General features: G+C 44.2%; 1 protein-coding gene across 15 annotated transcripts in view; it reads right to left on the bottom strand.

Annotated features, from left to right (window-relative positions):
- Positions 1-20,137, bottom strand: part of SNX29 (sorting nexin 29) — a 662,332-nt gene that overhangs the window by 85,948 nt on the left and 556,247 nt on the right. For 12 of the 15 annotated variants that reach the window (XR_002787578.2, XR_010323633.1, XM_064295605.1 and 9 more), the window contains one exon: positions 5,850-5,990. Coding sequence is in view for 11 of the 15 variants with exons in the window: in XM_064295605.1 (XP_064151675.1) it covers positions 5,850-5,990 (141 nt within the window). In the remaining 4 variants the exon portion in view is untranslated. Of the gene's footprint in view, positions 1-5,849; positions 5,991-20,137 lie in introns of those variants that run through there. The other 3 variants (XM_064295609.1, XR_010323635.1, XR_010323634.1) reach the window with 3 other exon arrangements.

Genomic DNA, 20,137 nt, shown 5'->3' with positions numbered 1-20,137 from the left:
TTCTTAATGGTCCAAGTGAATGAATGAGTCACTATTGAGGTGACCCAATCAAAGAAAAGATTCTGAGGTGGTTGATTTTTCTGGGCCAATTTACAATCAAAGCTCTCTAGAAATTTTGCCCTTGGGGTAGCAAATGGGTAGTCTCTGCCATTAGGCCCAGTGCAGTCTCAGCCTCTTAACAGCATCCATCATTAGCCTCTGCTGGGTGTTGAGGGTCTTGCATTCTGACTCAATCTGCCTTGAAAACCAGAAGGATCCCTCAGATGTGTCCTGGGCAGGGGCCAAAGTGTATTCAAGGGAAGCAGGTACGTCTTAGTCAGCCAAATGTGAGGGGAAAGGACGGAATCAAAGTACAATCACTGCCCTACAAGGCAATTAAAAGTTAAAGGGCAGAACAGGCTGGAAAAGGGGCCATGGCCCCAAGACTGCTCAGGAGCTATCAGATTCCAGAGTGACAGGGGAAGACTGTCGAATTTACCCAGACTCCTCGGAGCAGCACGGTAAATCTGGCAGCCTATGCCCATAACAGCCGTTCATCACTGGGCCAGACCCACCAAGATGGCCCCTGCTAATTCTGAAACTTGTTTATTTGCAAACAGGGTGTGGGAGGTCAAATAATGTCCCATAAAAGATGTCCGTATCCTAATTCCAAGGATCTGTGAATGTCACCTTACATGGCAAAAGAGACTTTGCAGATTCGATTAAATTAAGGATACTTAGATAGAGACACTGCCCTAGATTCTCCAGGTGGGCTCAATATAATCACAAGTGTCCTTATAAGAGGGAAGAGATAAGGGCCAGAGTCAGGGAAGGAGATGTGACAATGGAAGCAGAAGTTGGAATGGTGGGCTTATCGGCTTTGAAAACAGAAAGAAGAGAGCCATGCGCCAAGGAATGCGGGCAGCCTCTAGAAGCTGGAAAAGGCAAGGAAATGGACTCTCTTCTAGAGCTTCCAGAGGGAATCCGCCTTGCCTGCACCTTGATTTTAGCCCAATGAGATTGATTTAGGACCTCTCATCTCCAGAGTTGTAAGAGAATAAATTTGTGTTGTTTTAAGCCACTAAATTTATAAAGATACTGATGATAAAAGGCAGTAATAATGAAAACTAGAAAGAAAAAAAAAAGAAAGAAAAGAGGTATTCAATTTACATCAGAACCGACTTACCACGGAATCGTTGGGATGGAACTCCTTCCTAAGTCAGGGACTACTTGCATGTTGGATAAGCAGAATTTTTTTTTAATGACATTTTAAGACATTCTGGGTGGATCCCAAGATTTGTATAAACCTGGAAGTCATTAGGTTAAAGCAGTATGTAATTTTCTGTCTCTTTTCTAGAGGATTATTTTACTCCTCACTATGAACAAGCACAGCATTTCTAAGTTTGCCATTTTTATGAGTTCATCTCCATTTTTCTTCAATAGAAAAGTGAATGACAGATTTATTCCAGGCCTGTTTTTTGTGATAAACCTGCTTTATAACAGTTTAAATTAAAGTCCAGCATACCTTGACGTGATCTGATTTCTAATCTGGTTTCAACACAGAAAACTATGAACAAGTCAACATAACAGTCAGTAGCAGTAGTTTTCCCTTTGGAATTCCCAAATGTTGGGAGGGGGTTATGGGAACTCTTGCTCTGGTTTCACAAGATAATGATGTAAGGATATCCTACTGAAGGGTCTCTGCAGGACAGAAACTTGGAAATTCAACCCAGTCGAATCTGCCACATTGCTTTCTCAATGCGATAGAGCACAGTTCTCCCAATTCCCAGGGCATCAGCATCACCCTGAGGACTGCTGGGGACCTGGCCCCCGTTTCCCATTCAGTAGGTCCGGCGGAGCAGGGGATGAGGAATGTGCATTTCTAACAAGCTCCCATGTGATGCTGATGCTGCTGCTTCATGGACCTCACTTTGAGAATCACTGCAGTAGCAGAATCCCTTTTAATACAATCCCCAATTTTGCACATGGCCTGAGAAGGGTCATGACCTGACCTCATCTAACCGAACTGTCCCTGCCACATTACTTCATATACTGAAATTGCTGAAGTATCTCATTTCCTAGTTGACTTTAAGCCAGTGGTTCTCCACCTTGGCTGCACACTGGAATCACCCAGGGAGCTCTTAAAGCCCTCAATACCCAGGCCAAGGTCCAGATCAATTACACCCACTCCTCACTTATTGACATGGCTAGGTTCCAAAGACCAGGTCACTGTGCAAAAATTGGCATTATGCAAAAATGGAGAATGACCACATCAGATCACAAAATGAAAGATGACTACATCATTACATAACCGCCAAATTACATCATTACCTAACTGCCAAGCTACATTATTACATAACTGCTAAACCACTGAGAATCATGGCCCAGCCAAGTTGACATATAACATAAACTTTCAAAGCCAGCATTACTCTCACCTCGCACCTCAGCATTTGTTACTGTCAGACATATGTCCTTAATGTGCAAAATAGTTGGACAGATTTTTTACTATTGTTGTAAATGTGAAATGTCAGATAACAAGATAGTTAATAAGTGAGGAGTAGGTATAATCAGAACCTCTAGAGTCCCAGGCCTCAGCATTTTAAATCTCCCCAGGTGATTACAATGTGCAGGCAAGATGGGTACTTGCTGCTCTAACCAAGTGGGACAGAGGACAAAATGATGTCAGCTGGCTGAAGCAAGTAATCTCGCAGGATCCTCACTGGGACCAGGCTCAGGCCTGTCTCCTTCAGCCCTTTGCACAATGATACACAATAAGCGCTCAATAAAATAAATGCCTACTGAATGAATGAATACTATCAACCAGCAAGCAGGCAGAGGGCTGGCACCTGCTTTCTCAAGGATATCTGGATGAATGCACATGTTAAGGATTGAACTGTGTCCTCTCAAAATATGTGTCCTAAATCCTAACCCCATGCCTGTCATTATAATACCATTTGTGAATGGATTGTCTTCGTTATGTTAGTGAGGCAGAAGTAGCTGTGGGGTGTGTCTTGAGTCAATCTCTTCTGAGATAGAAAAGAGATTAAACAAGCAAGAGAGATGCCAAGCCACATGAAGACTGCCCAGGAGCAGAAACTCAGAAGAGACAAGGACCTTCCTCCAACGCTGACAGAAAGAGAAAGCTTTCCTCTAGATCCAACACCCTGCATTTGGACTCCAGCCTCCTAAACTGTAAGAAAGTAAATTTGTTTGTTAAAGCCACTCCCTTGTGGTAGTTCTATTACAGTAGCACTAGAGAACTAAGACAGGATTTGGTACAGGAAGAGTGGGGTGCTGCTCTAACGAACACCTACAGTGTGCAAGTGGTTTTGGAATTGGATAATGGGTAAAGGCTAGAGGAGGTTTAAGGTATCTAATAGTAGAAGCCTAGATTGCCTTGAAGAGACTATTGTTAGAATTATGGACATCAAAGGCAATTCTGGTGAGGGCTTAGAAGGAAGTGAGGAGAGCCATGAAGAAAGTCTCTATCGTCTTAGAGAATACATGTGATGCCAGCAACAGAAAGTTGACAGACATGCAGATGCTAAATGTGCTTCTGGTGAGACATTAAAAGAAAATGATGCACATGTGACTGGACAACAGAGGAAAGCGGATGCTTTTTATGCAGTGGCAAAGAACTTGTCTGAATTATGTTCAAATGTCTGATAAGGTGGAACTTGTAAGTGATGAACTTGGCTATCCAACTGATGAGATTTCTAAACAAGATCTTAACAGAGCTGCATGGTTTCTCCTTGCCATTTACAGTAAAATGCAAGAGGGAGGAGATGGACTTAAAAATGAACTGTGCAAAATAAAAACAGAACTTAAAGATTTGGAAAATTCTGTTGTACACGCTAAGGATATGTGTCCTAGGATGTTCACCAAGGAAGTGGCTACACAATCTTCTGTTAAAGAGATTAGGCCTATGACTGAATGATCTAACCAACTACCACAGCAGAAAACCCATTAACTTAGACTAGAGTGGACAGAGAAAGAACAAAAGGAAAGAAAGGAGTCTACTTCTTGGAATTCTGCAGGCAGAAAATAGGCCAACGGAGCTACATCCGTAGTCCTTTGAGAAAAGGAAAGGACTATCCCTGGAGCAGCTTGGAGATTAGCAGAACTGTTGGAAAGAGTACACGGGAAGCAGGGCTGCCTTGGTTTCAAAATGAGGAGGCACAACCTCCTAGGCTTCAAAAAGTCAGATCTTCACCAGCTTGGTTTTGATGTGTGAGGCTGCAATTTACAAGTGCCAGGGGGACTGGGCTGCTGCCCAAAGGTGAGGGGTCAGGACTGCCATGCCCAAGGGGCAGAAGAACAGGGCTTGCCAGGACAAGGGGGCGGGGACACCACTCAGATGGACTAGGAAGATGGGCCTCCCCAAAGCCAAGGGAGCAGAGTTGCCTTCCCAGTGGGCCTGGAAGGTGAAGCCGAAAGCTCAGGGGTGAGGGGCCTCCACCCAGAATCCGGGGAGCATGACTAATACTCACAGTCTAGAGGGAAGGGCCACTGCCTACATGGTCTCAGAGAAGAGAGGATTAAATTCAAGCCTTGAGACCTAATGTAATTTGTTCTGCTGGGTTTTAGACTTACTTAGTGCCTATTATCCCTTCTTTCCCTCCAATTTCTCCCATTAGTAATGGAAATGTCTACCTTGTGCCTGTTCCACCATTGTACTTTGGAAGCAGATAACTCATTCTAGATTTCACAGATTCACAGATGAAGAGGAATTTTGCCCCAGGAAGGAATACCTGGCAAGTCTCACCCATGTTTGACTAAGATAATTCAGAAGATGAGATTTTGGACTTGGAGTTCAGATTTTTGGGATGATGTGATGTGGCAAGGACATGAACTTGCGGGGCCAAAGAGTGGAATGTTATGGATTGAATTGTGTCCCCCCAAAATGTGTTGAAAACCCTAACCCCTACGCCGGTGGTTATAATCCCAATTGGAAATGGGCTGTCTTTCCTATATTCATGAGGCAGGATTAGTGTAGGGTATGTCTTGAGTCAATCTCTCAAAATCTAAAAGAGATTAAACAAGCAAGAGAGAAGCAGAGATGGGGGAAGAGAGATACCAAGTCACATGAAGATCGCCCAGGAGTAGAAGCTCAGGAGAAACAAAGACCTTCTTCCAGAGGTGACAGAGAAAGCCTTCCCCTGGAACTGGCACCCTAAATTTGGACTTCTAGCCTCCTAAACTGTGAGAAAATAAATATCTATTTGTTAATTAAGGCCATTCACTTGTGGTATTTCTGTTATAGCAGCACTAGATAACTAAGACAACACAGAAACTATGTCATTACAAATTATTAACTTTCACAAGGGGAGTAACCCTCTAATCAGATAAAGAAATTCTTCTGAGAAAGCTCTATCTTGGGAAATAACGCCACATTCATAAGACCAAACAAATATCATGACAACTATGGATGAAAATTAGGAGGGAAAAAAACCCCCAAAACATTAGGTCCAGAAGAGGGTTTTCCAAATTACAGCCAATAGGCCAAATCCAGCTACCACCTCTTCTTGTAAGTAAAGTCTTACTGGAACACAGGCCCATTCATTCATTTCACCATGACAGGGAGGAGCAGTTTCTGCACAAACAGTATGGCCTCCACAGCCTAAAACATATACTCTCTGGTCCTTTATGGAAAATGTTTGCCAACTCCTGTGCTAGAGAAATGACAAAGCATAATACAATTGTCTTGAGGCAGTGGAATTATGAGTGACAATTTTCTTTTTTCTATTGTTTCTTAGACTAGCCAACTTTTCACATTTCCTTTAGGATAATAAACTAAAAAAGAAGATACAACATGCCCCAATTGTTGGCACAAACAAGTGGGGTGCCTGGCTTCCTTCTGTGTGTGGTACCTTGTTTCCAATGGCCTTTTTGGGTGGGAAGTTGTAGGCCCTCACTTGAGGGTATTTGTTCTGTAGCTTGTGGTGCAAACTTCTGAACTCCGTATAGCGCCGATAGACATTCCATTCGTCATCCTTTATCCGGATGTAAACCTGCCAAGAAAGCAAAGAGAGAGAACATGAATTTCTCTTAAAACTCTCATTGCGCACCTGTAAGTATGGTGCTTCTTTAAAAAATCACCTATATGAGGCCAAACAGTCAATAATTACTTAAAGATGAGAATGTTTAAGTGGAGAGGGAGACTAGATTAATAGAAATGGGGCAACCAAAACAGAAATGAGAATGTTCCTGCATTGTGAATAAAACCAATATCACTGAACAACTTGTGTAGAAATTACCTTCACTGAAAACACAATAAAACATTATCTTTAAAAAATTTAATGGAAGAAGAAAAACTAGATACTGTGAGCTCCTAAAAATCAAACACCTTTTTTTTTTTTAATGCTCACCCAAAGACTTCACCAAAAGAGTAAAAAGACTACCTACAAAATGGGAAAAAGTTTTTAGCTATGACATTTCTGATCAGCGCCTGATCTCTAAAATCTACATGATACTGGAAAAACTCAACTACAAAAAGACAAATAACCCAACTAAAAACTGGGCAAAATATAAATATATGAACAGGCACTTCACTAAAGAAGACATTCAGGTAGCTAACAGATACATGAGGAAACGCTCACGGTCATTAGCTATTTGAGAAATGCAAATTGAAACTACAATGAGATTCCATCTCCCTCCAACAAGGCTGGCATTAATCCAAAAAACACAAAATAATAAATGTTGGAGAGGCTGTGGAGAGACTGGAACACTTATACACTGCTGGTGGGAATGTAAAATGGTACAACTACTTTGGAAATCGATTTGGCGCTTCCTTGAAAAGCTAGAAATGCTGGTGAAGAATGAGCTTCTTGGATCAAGTAGACACTTGAGATTATGTTGGCATCTCCTATTGGAGGGGACGTGAGAGGGCAGAGGGGGTTAGTAGCTGGCGGAATGAACACGAAAAGACAGAGTGGAGGGAAGGAGCGGGCTGTCTCATTAGGGGGAGAGCATTTAGGAGAATATAGCAAGGTATATATAAACTTTTTATGAGAGTCTGACTTGATTTGTAAACTTTCACTTAAAGCACAATAAAAATGTTTAAAAAAAATTTAACGGAAAAAAAAAAAAAAAACACTCATTACCAAGGGACAGGATGTTGGCAATGCCCCACCCATGAAAATCAATTCCATGAGAGCAGGGAGCTTGGTACCGCTGGATGCCCAGTGCCTGGCATGGAGAAAGGACTGTGGTTACTGGCTGGACAAATGCATACATGAAAGAGTGACCCCAACAGTCAAGGTATAGCAACAATGTGCTGTATGTTCCTTTTCCTGGTAATCAGCAGAGATCAAAGCCTAACCAACCTCAGAGCTGCCTTTTTTATATTTTTGTCACATACATATAAAACCAGTAACATATTGCTGGTGAGAGAGGCTCACCCACGAAAACCGGCTGGCATCCCGAACACAGACATTATATATTTGAACTTTGGTAATAACGCCAGAGTCTCACAACATCCTTGTAAATGATATAAGGAAGACTTTTACCGAAGAAAGTTTCCAGTGGAATTAGATGGAGAAACAGAAGGTCCATCAAGTTTATAGAAGCCCCCAAGCTGAGAAAGACAGTGAATATACTGAATGACACATAACACATGAACTCCACTGGCCGGAGAGACGAATCTAAACCAACATGATGAAATCCAAAGAGATCAACATTAGATCCTACAACAAGTACAAGATGGGGGGGGGGGAGGGGTTATGGCACAGCTGTGGCCTGTACAACAGACTTATTGCTTTTAGTAAATTCAAGCTAAATGAATAATGTGGGAGGGCCACTGAGAAAGCTTATGTAATCTTAGACCTCATAAAAAGGTACATGGTATCTTCTAGAACAAATGCATCTGGTTAGTTATGTATGGTGAATGGGGGCTTCATGCTTTCCTGGTCTCTACAGTCTGAGTGGGACATGAGGAATCCCTGGCAAATAAGCCCAGCAGAGCTCTGGGGACTTCTTTGCAGCACACTTAGGGCATACTTGGAGTCCTCCTCAGTTATGGCAAGAGCTAGTTACCTACCCAGGATCCATGCCCCCGCCCGCCCAGTATCACTGGGGATGGCAATGTTCTCAAAACATTGCCAAACATTACCAAAACAAAAACAAAATCCTACATTTTTCTGTCTCCCTTGCACAGAAGAGAAGCCAATGAAATATAAGCAAAAATTGCTGTTTGAGGCTTCTAAGAAAGCTCTTTAGAGAGACCTGACGCAGCCAGCAGGTACCTTTTTGCCCTTCTCCCTTCCTTTTTCTTTCCTTCTCAAACACAGATGTGATGACTGGAGCTCCAGCAGCCATCCTGTGATTGTAAGGTGACTGCTAAGAATGGAAATAGAAATACAGAAGGACTCTGGGTCTCCGATGACATTTTGGAGGCCCCATACCAGATACTGGACTATCTACTCCAGACTTTTTTAACAAAAGAGAAAAATTCACCTCTAAGTTGTTCAAGCTAATGTTTGGTGGGTTTTGGTGCCAGCAGCTGAATGCAATTTTGAACCAATACATCCTGAATGGAACGTAGCTGCCTGTAGTGTATTCTTACACAAGTCCAAACACCCTCTGCAGAGTGGCAAGATTAATTGCTTAACTGATCATTACAAACAATACTAATCATCTAGATTAGTAGATGGGGTAGGCAAACTATGGTCACATTCTTCTGTTCACCTACTGCCTGCTTTCACACTATGCTCCTTTCATACTGCAACAGCAGAGTTAAGTAGTTGTGACAGAGACCATACGGCTCACAAAGCCTTAAATATTTACTGTCTGGTCCTCTACTAAAAAAAAAAAAAAATTGCCAACCCCCGATCTAGATATTCAGGAGGTCCTTGTTACGGTTATTTTTCCACTGACATTTCTGAGAGCCAGCACAGAGAGGGTCAGTGCTTTCCAAGTATCAATGGCCCCTCGGTGGGCTGCCCTGATCCTCTGGGGCCCTGGTAACAGTACCAGATCCCGGTATGGGGAATATTCATACGTATAACAATGCAGTTATGCCTGGGATCAGGCAGATCATATGTGGAAGTGGAATTCCATTAGGGGAAGAAGTAAGAGGGCCAAGGGTGAGATCTTGGCCTCTAAATTATCAGATCAACTGAGGATGGTCACATCCAGATGGGACAAGCACTCATGGGGCATAAAACATCTTTGTTTTAATCAAGCTGTGACTCTCAGGAGAATGCTCTTGGGGTGCAAGATGTGAGGGCTGTCTCAGTAGGTTTTTACAGGCCCTGTATCTCCCAGGGCCACATAGCAATGATGTCGCAAGGGAAAACAAAGAAGTGGGGGACAGATCCCTGTGCTTAAAAGAATTATAGGAGTTAAGAACAGCTCCATGAGTGAAGTCTCCAATGATAAATGGCTGCTGTAATTTGCAATCTGTGAATGTCAACACGTTTTAAAAACCTCTATAACATACCTATAAAAATAGCCATCTTTAATGGAAGTTATAAATTCTGACTCTACATTTTTTCATAAAACACATTTAAGAGTCAATTATTTCACTCCGTGAAAGCATGGCTCCCTCCTCAATAGAAGGCATCATGGTTCTAAGTACTGATGGACAAATAATGCGTTTTATTATTCCTGACAGAAGTCATTTTCAGCCACAGGAAAAGTTTAGACACACGTGTGCTCAAACTCAGTGGATTTCAGTCTTGCTAGATGGAAGCTCCCTGAGAGCAAGGACAATCTTGTCCTCTCCATGTGCCTTTGGCATCCAGCAGAACCCAGGAGTAATATAAATAAGAAGTGGGTTGACAGCCCCTCCTGGCTTTTCCTTCTACTTATCTGATTGCTCCTTCTTGGCCTTCTACCTGGGCACTTCCTCTTCTGCCCATAACCTTAGGACAGGGTTTCACCCATGGTCCCCTTCTTCACTACACACACATCTACTCCCAGGTGACCAAAGTTGTGTTTTTATGTCGATGGCTCCAAATTTGTATCTTCAGCCCGGACCTCTGGTAGGAACTCCAGACCCAGACTTGTTTTCCCATAAGCCAAAAAACCAAACACACTGCCGCTGAGTCAATTCTGACATACTGTGGCCCTAAAGGACAGAGTATAGCTGCCCCATATGGTTTCCAAGGCTATAATCTTTAGGAAAGTAGATTGCTCTATCTTTCTTCCACAAAGCTGATGGTGGGTTTGAACTGCTGACCTTTCAGTTAGCAGCTGAGAGCTTAACCACTGCATCATCAGGGCTCCTTTCCGGGTGCTGAAATAAAGGATTTGAAATGAGATCTGCCTGACTTCTAAGGCTCTGCTCTTTCTATCACTGCAGTAACCAAGGTGCCCGAGGACTCCAGGAATGCCAGGCCAGCACTACTGGCAGCTGAGGGCAGCAGCTGCAGGGTGAGGGACTCCAGCTCAATTCCCTTGGAGGCCCAAGTGTCCCCTTCCTAGGCAGATCACAGGTCCTCAGAATTATCTCCGTGGTACCAGACGCTCCAACCGCGCCTTCTCATTTACACCTCTCCCTTTGGAAATCAAATGCCATTAAAATCTTCAGGACCATCTATCAGTCCATCCTCAACAACCATGCTGTGTGCACCCAAAACTGGGAAACGTTTTCCGCAAACTAAGTTGTCCTTGAATTACACTTAACCAAATTGTGGAATTATTTTACTGAAGAAAGCATTTATGCCCAAAACTGTTAGTTTTTTGTTTGTTTGTTTTTACTTTAAAGGCCTCACCCTTCAAATTAAGTTTGACAGACCTCAATTCCTTCTGTTCGTGCCATAAACATCATAATTCCTCAGAGGGATGAAAAGCATTGACTTCTTTGGATAGAACCAAGTTCCCTTTTAAAACAAGCATTAAAAAGCCACTTCAAGTCCAATCTCCTTGACACAGCAAAAAAAAAAAAAAATCTGTAACCAGGAATCCAAGCAAATCCTCTCTTCTCTATGTTTTAAAAGAGGAAGTTCAGATCTTGAGACTTTCTTTCACTGGGAAAAATTACTCCAGAAATGCCTTTAACAAGAACCCCTGGTGGCACGGTAGTTAAGTGTTCGACTGCTAACTGAAAGGTCAGGGGTTCAAACCCACCAGCTACTCCATGGGAGAAAGATGTGGCCGTCTGCTTTCTGGAAAGATTTACAGCCTTGAAAACCCTATGGAGCAGTTTTATTCTGTCCTAGGGTAACTATGAGTTGGAATCAACTCAATGACAACAGGTTTGGGCTTTGGGATGCTTTTAACACTCTGGGGGTAAGGGAAGGTTACGCGGCGGAAAGGCATATATACTCAGTTCATTAATGAATAGAATCCAGAACAAATTCCTGTATAGAGAAGTCCTCAGAGGAATGCCTTCATTCTAAAGATTAAGAGCATCTGCTGGTGGCCATCTCAGATGCATGAATTGGTCCCAACCCAGCTGGAGCAAAGGAGACTGAGGAACACCAAAGATAAGGAAAATATTGCCCAAGAGACAGAATGGGCCATAAAAATCAGACACTCCATCAGCCTGAGGCCAGAAGAACTAGATGGTGCCCAGCTACCACCAATGACCTCCCTGACAGGGAACAAAAACAGAGAGTCCCTGACGGAGCAGGAGAAAAGTGGGGTACAGAACTCAAATTCACGTAAAAAGACCAGATTTAATGGTCTCACTGAGACTAGAGGCACCCCAGAGGACATGGCCCCAGAATCTCTGTTACCTCAGGACTAAAACCATTCCCATGCCAACTCTTCAGCCAAAGATTAGACTGGACTGTAAGATAAAAAATAATACTCGTGAAGAGTATGCTTTTTAGTTCAAGTAGATACACCAGACTAAATGGCCAACTCCTGTCTGGAGGCGAGACGAGAAGGCAGAAAGGGACAGGAGCTGGCTGAAGGGACAGAGGAAATCCAGGGCAGAAAGGAGGAATGTGCTGTCACATTATGGAGAGAGCAACTAGGGTCACATAACAATGTGCGTACAGGCTTTTGTATGAGAAATTAACTTGAGCTGTAAACTTTCACCTAAAGCACAGTTAAAAAACTAAAACAAAACAGCTGCTGGTGAAGGCTGGATGAACCCCTGAAACTACTGCCCTGAGATCATCTTTAGACCTTAAACCAAAAGTATCCCCTCAAGTCTTCTTAAAACCAAAAGATAGTTTAGCTTAACAAGTAAAAAATGTCTGCCTTGAGCATTATGCTCTTCTAAGATTTATCTATATGGGGTCAAACGGACAAGAGCAACTCAAAAGATTAGACAGGCATCTTAAGTGGCAGTGATTTTATGTTAATGGTTGAAGGGACAACTCAGAAAAGGAGGGTGAGAATGGCTGCACAACGTGAAGCATATAATCAGTGTCACTGAATTGCACATGTAGAAACCGTTGAATTGGTGTATGTTTTACATTTTCATCAACGAAAAAAGAACAGCTGCTGGAACATTTCTGTCTCAGTCATCTAGTGCTGCTATAACAGAAATACCACAAGAGAAATTCATTTTCTCACAGTCCAGTAGGCTAAAAAAGTCCAAATTCAGGGTATCGGCTCCAGGGGAAGGCTTTCTCTCTGTGGGCTCTGGAGGAAGGTACTTCTTGTCAATCTTCCCCTGGACTAGGAGCTTCTCCAAACAGGAACCCCGAGTCCAAAGGATGGGCTCTGCTCCTGGTGTTTCTTTCCTGGTGGTATGAGATCCCTCGACTCTCTGCTTGCTTCCCTTTCATCTCTTGTAAGGTAAAAGGTGGTACAGGCTACACTCCAGGGAAACCTCCTTTACATTGTATCAGGGATGTGACCTTAGTAAAGGTGTTACCATCCCACCCTAATCCTCTTTAACACAAAACTACAATCACAAAATGGAGGACAACTACACAATACTGGGAATCATGGCCTAACCAAGTTGACACATACTTTGGGGGGACACAATTCAATCCACTATAATTCCTATCAGCCAGAAGGCTCCCCACTCCCCCGCCCCTTCCCAGCCAATACTTGCCCTCCCCCTAAAGGGAACCATCATGCTGAGCTCCATTCTCATATAATTTCACCTGTTTTGGAACTTCACATAAATGGAATCATACAGTGTGTGCTCCTTCATGCCTGGACTCTTTCGCTCAATGTTTTGTTTGTGAGATGCCCCACATTGCTGTATATAGCACTTGTTTGTTCTTTTTCATTGCTGTGTAGTACTCCATTCTGTGACTGTGCTACAATTTATTTATCTGTTCTGCTGGGACAAACATTTGGGTTGCTTCCCATTTTGGCTATTACGGATAAGGCAGCTACGGCCACTCATGTGCCTGGTTTTGGCACTCCTTCCTTTTGGGATTAGAGACCTAAATGTGAAAGGAAAAATAACAGAGCTTCTAGAAGAAAACATAGGAGAATATTTCATGACCTTGGGGGTAGGCCTGTTTTAGGGAGAATGAAGTCAAGCCCCAGATCTGGTTTAAGGCTGGGCCTAGCACAGGCACAGGCTTGTTTAGCCAAAGGCATGTAGGCTCTTAGGCCCTCTTGAGGCAGAGTGAAAGGGCCTGGGCTATGCAGGGAGAGAGCCTGGTTCATATCCCAGCTCTTTCCCTTTCTAGCTGTGGCCCTGGAGATAATACCCCAACTCATGACTCAGCTTTTTAATCTGTAAAATGGGGCTAACATCAACCTCGGGTGGTGGTAAGATGCTGCGCCTCGCCCCACGGCTGGCAGGCAGTAAGCAATGGCAGCTGTTCATATCGCAACCCCATTACCTTTGCCGTCGCCTGCCTTTGTGTACATGAACTTCCCTATTACAGAATTAGGGGTAATTATAGGATGTGCAATCACGAAATTAAAGCAGGTAATTACCATGCCTAATTAATTGTCAAATGCTAGGCAGGCGGGGAAATACAAACAGAATGCACCGTCTGTGGGTTGGGCAGTTAAGCATCCCCTCTGCTTCCAAAACACCATCAACTGAAACAGCAGAGCTCAGGAAATGGCCCTCTTGGGTGGGTTCAAGTGCTTAAACAAAACTTGGGGTGCATCACCCAGGTTTCTGACTCAGAATGTACTCAGCACACCTCTCCCTGACTGCAGGCTGGCCCAGGCATCTATACATCTCTGTCCCACAAGCCCCAAGGTTCCTGGACAAGAGTGCTATTTTAGGAGGGCCTCAGAGAAGATACTTGATGGGTGCTGTAAACCTCTGCAAAGATCAGACCCTACAGAGATGCCCGCTGACGTGAACGCAGACAAGCTCGGAAATAAATGTTCCTTTATACATTGCTATGAGTTGGAATGGACTCGACGGCAGTGGGTTTTTGGTTTTACACACTGCAGGTTTGGAAACAAAACATCGGGCTGCCCTGCTCTCCTCCGCATAGATAGAATGCATTTCTCTCCATTTCCGCCTCCATGAAACTTTTTAATTATCCAAACTCCCGCACCTTGGAACCAAACATGTTTTCATGCATGTTGTAATATTTAACAGTGAAAGCTAGTATCAACTATAACTTTCCTGGACTTATAAGATGATGTACCATTTAGTAGCATCACTGTGTATCACCCCCTGCGTCTGTCAATTTGTTGTACTGTGGTGGTTTACACGTTGCTGTGATGCTGGGAGCTATGCCACCAGTATTTTAAATACCAGTAGGGTCACCCGTGGCAGACAGGTTTCAGCGGAGCTTCCAGACTAAGACAGACTAGGAAGAAGGACCTGGCGGTCTACTTCTGAATAAACGAGCCAGTGAGAACCTTATGAATAGCAGCGGAACACTGTCTGATATAGTGCTGGAAGATGAGCCCCTCAGGCTGGAAGACACTTAAAAGATGACGGGGGAAGAGCTGCCTCCTCAAAGTAGAGTCGACCTTAATGATGTGGATGGAGTCAAGCTTTCAGGATCTTCATTTGCTGATGTGGCACAACTCAAAATGAGAAGAAACAGCTGTAAACATCCATTAATAATCAGAATGTGGAATGCATGTAGTATGAATCTAGAGAAACTGGAAGTCGTCGAAAATGAAACAGAACATATAAACCGACTCCATGGCACCTAACAACAATTGTGTGCCAGACAGAATACCAGACATTTTACGTGCAGTTTTGACTGAAGTCCTGCCATTTTATAAACCTTGAAATGGAGACTTGGAGCAACTTAAGAATGTGTCCAACGTGATTCAGGCAGTGGTTAGTAAGGAGTCCTTGGGTGGTGCAAATGATTAACTGCTCAGCTGCTAACCAAAAAATTGGCAGTTTAAGTCTATCCAGTGGTGCCTTGGAAGAAACGCCTGGCAGTCTATTTCAAAAAAAAACAGCCACTGAAAACCCTATGGAGCACAGTTCTACTCTGACACACATGGGGTCTTCATGTGTCAGGGCTGACTGGACAGCAAGTGGTAGAGATTAGTACAGCCAGGACTGGACTGTAGGTTTACTTTATGCTACCTCCAAAAGCCCAAGTCCCATGGTCACAATCTCAGAGAAAAACAAGTACTATAAACTTTCTTTATAATGCTAATACCCTTTATGAGGACTGCTAAACTCAAAGCCAGTCAGATGACATTTGGATAACAAAAATTCTTTTAAAAGTGGCTTTAGATTCCTAATTCATTTTGCTTCCTTAATGGCCAAGGAATGAAATGATTTGTGTTTTGGTTCGCAGCCTGCGCTAATGCATCTGAACAAAACTCTCCTTTTAATGAAATGGCTTCATGTGTTATTAACTATAAGTGCCCTCATTGCTAGAACAAAATGCCTGAATTACTGTATGACCATGCTGATGGAGTGATATTATTGCAGCCAAATGCTGAGAATGAGATGAATAACTTAACCAAAGAAAAACGAGTTCTCAGTTTGCTGGGTTATACAAATGAGGCTGACAAGTGAGGAAGGAAATGCATCATTTATTAAGAACTCCCAGCACCAGCCCACGCACCTTTTAAAGAAGGAGGACAGAGAAAGAGTGGGCTAGAAATGGAAGAGACCGAGTCCAGCCTCTGTCTACCTGGACCAGTGATTCTGCAGTCACAGGTGTGGCTGTCTCTGTGCTCAGTTGAAGGGTCCTGGAGCGAACACTATGGTCACCATGCTCCAGTCCAAGCTCTGTCATCTCCAGACACTGGACACCAAGCTCAACGCCTCTGAAAGCGGCTTTTCCAGCACTGCCCAAGGACCAATCTTTCCACCAGATTTTACCTTTTCTAGTTTTCAGAAGTGATTTAAGAAGTGGACACTGGGTTCAGGTATCTACTGTTCCTTCGAGACCTTGTTTAAGTCAATCTTTTCTTTCCCCCATGCCCTCTGCCCCCAAGCAGAACTGGTTGCTCCCTGCTCTGGGTAACCACCAGTGCCTCTTCTGTACCAAGCTCAGGCCTGAGTACATCATTGAAGCACGTCCCTGCGCTCCTGGAGCTCACAGTTTGGTGGGGAAGATAGCAGACCTTATACAAATAATCACACCAATGAACACGCCATTTCGAACTGAGATAAGAGCTCTAAGCAGACGTTTGCTGAGGCAGATTTTTTTTAGCTGTGCTGGGCCTGGGTGGGGTTTGGCTAGCTGGGCAGTTATGTTTGATCTGGGGTAAAAAGAAGGAGTCAGAATGGGCCAGCTGCAGGAAGGAACACAACTCTGGGGCAAAGGACAGGCCATGTTCAATGGTTACCCTACCCTGTTGCAGCAGGAGCATGAGACAAGAGACAACTTTCTGGAAAGGCTACCCAGTGGCAGGGGGAGCATGGGACAAGAGAGAACTTTCTGGAAAAGAGGTCGAGGCTGCCAGGGCAGGAGGGGACAAGAAGGGTATGAAAGGATGTTGGGGAGGTGGGCAGAGCCATGTTTCAGATGCCAAGGGATAGTAAAGGGGGTGGAGCCACAGGGCCCTGCCTTTTCTGCTCGGCTATTCCTTCTGCCTGGAATGTTCTTGCCCTCGATGGATGTCCGCAATGCTCACTCCCTCAGGCTCCTGCTCAACTGTCACTGCTGTTCCCCAGCGCCCAGCACATCTGACACAGCAGGTGTCTGCTTCTTCACCTGTTTATTGTTTGTCTGTCTCCACCAGAATTTAAGCTCCATGAGGGCAGAGGCCTCGCTGACTTTGTTCACTGCTATATCCCCTGCCCCAGGACAAAGGAGGCACTCAATACACAGTCACTGAGATAAATAAAATGAATGAATGAATGAATGGATGGATGGATGGGACTGCGCAGATGCAGACACTGTGCTCAGATGTTTGCTGGAGTTCCTGTTGGTCTGACCATGGGGTCCACGAGGCAGGGATCGCACCGTGTGTGTCTGTGCCTGTATACAATGGATGCATGTTACACACACGCAGCAGGGGCTGCTGGGGGCCTAGGGCTGTCACCACCGCTCTAATGGACTGGGGCAGGGGCCTGTGAGAATGTAGATGCCTGCTCAGTGAACAATGGTAACTTATACATACACAGGCGTTCTTTTAATCATGTCTAGATGATTTATAAATGTAGTAAGCCTCTAAGAGAGGAAAACTTTTTTTAACGCTATGGGTATGGACCATGGGTGCCATTCGTGTTTACTTTCCACAGCCCTGACAGACAGCTACTGGTCTTGGTTGTGCTGCAGGGATATAAGAACTAGGCCCAGCTGTCATACTGGGGTTTGGACAGCAAGCCCAGAAAGCATCGCACCCCGCCCCGCCCCAGCCAGAGCGATAACTACTACCGCTGGGCGGCTGTGCCCAGAAGCCTAGGGTTCTAACTAGGGTCATCTTCAGCATAAGCAGCAGCTTCGGGCAAAGAGAAAATCACTAGGGCGGGTTCCTGAGAGCATGTGGGATAGTTCCCGGGGAACTCGGAAATAGCTGGAGCCGTTCTGTTACATGCTAATTTCCGGCAATCAAGCTGCTGGAGGCTCCAACCATCATATTTGGGGAGTTTAAAAGGAAATCTGACCTCATCCTGCAGTCACACGCTGCAGCCTGGGTATGTGCGTCATACACACTATACCCCTTCAGTTGTGTGCACGACATAGACATTCACTTGCTAAAAACTGGGTACTCGCTGGTAGCACTGAAATTACATGCCGAGTTTTCTGCTTCACTGGGAAAGGAGAAAAGTTTTCTGCTTCTCTCCTTACAGATATAAATACCAGCCGAGTACTCCCAGAGCAGGTAGCAAAAGTTGGACATCTGTTTATCCTGAAATGATTTACACCTAAAAATGATATATTGGGAAACCCTGGTGGCATAGTGGTTAAGTGCTACGGCTGCTAACCAAAGGGTCAGCAGTTTGAATCCGCCAGGCGCTCCTTGGAAATTCTATGGGGCAGTTCTACTCTGTCCTATAGGGTCGCTATGAGTTGGAATCAACTTGACGGCACTGGGTTTGGTTTTTTTTGGTATGATATATTGATAAGTATGATTCCAAACGTGTGTGTGTGTGTGTGTGTTTAACGATACCCCTGGAAATGAGACCAGAAGGATACAAATTGAAATGGTAACAGTGGTTATTTCTGAATGTTGATGGATTTTCATTTTCTTTATGGTTTTCTGAGTTACCCAAGTTTCTTTTCTCTATTCAACACCAGTTTTGGTAAGAGAAAAAGTAAATGACATCTTCCAAGTAAATGGGACTTCTGGTTGGCACTGTGAAGACAACGTACATCAAACCCCCTCTCCCCTTCTCTCCAAATACAATTGAGTCAATGTTAAAATAATAAAATTTATATTGAAATATTTTTAAATGCATGGCCACATTCCCAAACAATAGAAATATCTCTGCCCTTTAGGAACAAAGAAGAAACCTCTAAGAGCGAATGCAGGAAAGCAGAGCAGACCAGGGAAGCAGACCTCCATTTGGGCTGCAGGGCCAAGGCGTGAAAGATCTCTGGGGACTGGAGACCAGGCAGGCCTCTGCTCAGGGACGCAAGCTGGGCTCCCTGTGGGAAGCCAGGGCTGGGGCTCAGGATGATTGTGATACTCATCACCCTAACCCATTGCTGTGGAGTTGATTCCAACTCATGGCGACCCAGGGTGTTACAGAGGTGAACTGCTCCATATGGTTTTCTAGGCTATAAGGTTTTCAGAAGCAGGCCTTTCTTCTGTGGTGCCACTGGGCAGGTTTGAACTGTCAGTCTTTCAGCTAACCAAAAAACCAAACCCACTGCCGTCGAGTCGATTCTGACTCATGGCAACGCTACAGGACAGAGTAGAACTGCCCCACAGAGTTTCCAAGGAACACCTGGTAGATTCCAACTGCTGACCTCTTGGTTAGCAGTCGTAGCACTTAACCACTACGCCACCAGGGTTTCCATCTTTCAGTCAATTGAGTGCAAATTATTTGCACCACCCAGGGAGGGATCCATACCTCCCTGAATTTTTTTATTCTAAAGAAACACAAAGGGAAACCCTCTTGGAAGAACTAACACACCATGTTGTTTTTCAGCTTCAAACGGAAGTGATGTGATGGACAGGTGGTTACTTTTCACTGGGCATTCGCAGAACCAAAGCCTCTGAGAAAGCTGCTGGAGTAGCAGACAAGTTTTAATAACAGAATAAGTTTACTTTGCCTCAGAGAGAAGGAGCGAAGGGCCGTGATATGACCTTGCTTCCCCCATGGCACACCTCTACATGAGTGGGAGGACAAACCACTGACTCGTCACAGTGATAAAAGAAGCAAAACCGCACCTGACCACCTCCTTCTAAGTTAGCTGAGCTGCGCACATCGGTATCTCATCTATTTCAGTTCAGGCAATATTTATTGAGTATCTACTGTGTGCCAGGACCTGTGCTGGCTGCAGGGACATAGGCAGAGGTGGACTGACAGTTTGAAGCCATGATTATAAGCACAGGCTAGGAACTAGGGCTGCCTGGGTTCAAACCTTGACTTCATGCCCTTATTAGCCACGTGTCTTAGTTATCTAGTGCTGCTACAACAGAAATACCACAAGTGGGTGGCTTTAATTAACAAACAGAAATTCATTTCCTCACAGTTTAGGAGGCTGGAAGTCTGAATTCAGGGTGCTGGCTCTAGAGGAAGGTTTTCTCTCTCTGTCGGCTCTGGAGGAAGGTCCCTGTGGCTTAGCATCTCTCTTCCCCTGTCTCTGCTCACTCATTTGTTTGTTTAACCTCTTTTATATCTCAAATAAAATTGTCTTAACACACACCCTACACTAATCCTGCCTCATTAACATAACAAAGACAACCCATTCGCAAATGGGAGTATAGCCACATGCATGGATGT

The sequence above is a fragment of the Loxodonta africana genome, chromosome 12 (genome assembly GCF_030014295.1).
Source record: "Loxodonta africana isolate mLoxAfr1 chromosome 12, mLoxAfr1.hap2, whole genome shotgun sequence".
Lineage (NCBI taxonomy): Eukaryota > Metazoa > Chordata > Mammalia > Proboscidea > Elephantidae > Loxodonta > Loxodonta africana.
This window is presented reverse-complemented; position numbering and strand designations above follow the sequence as displayed.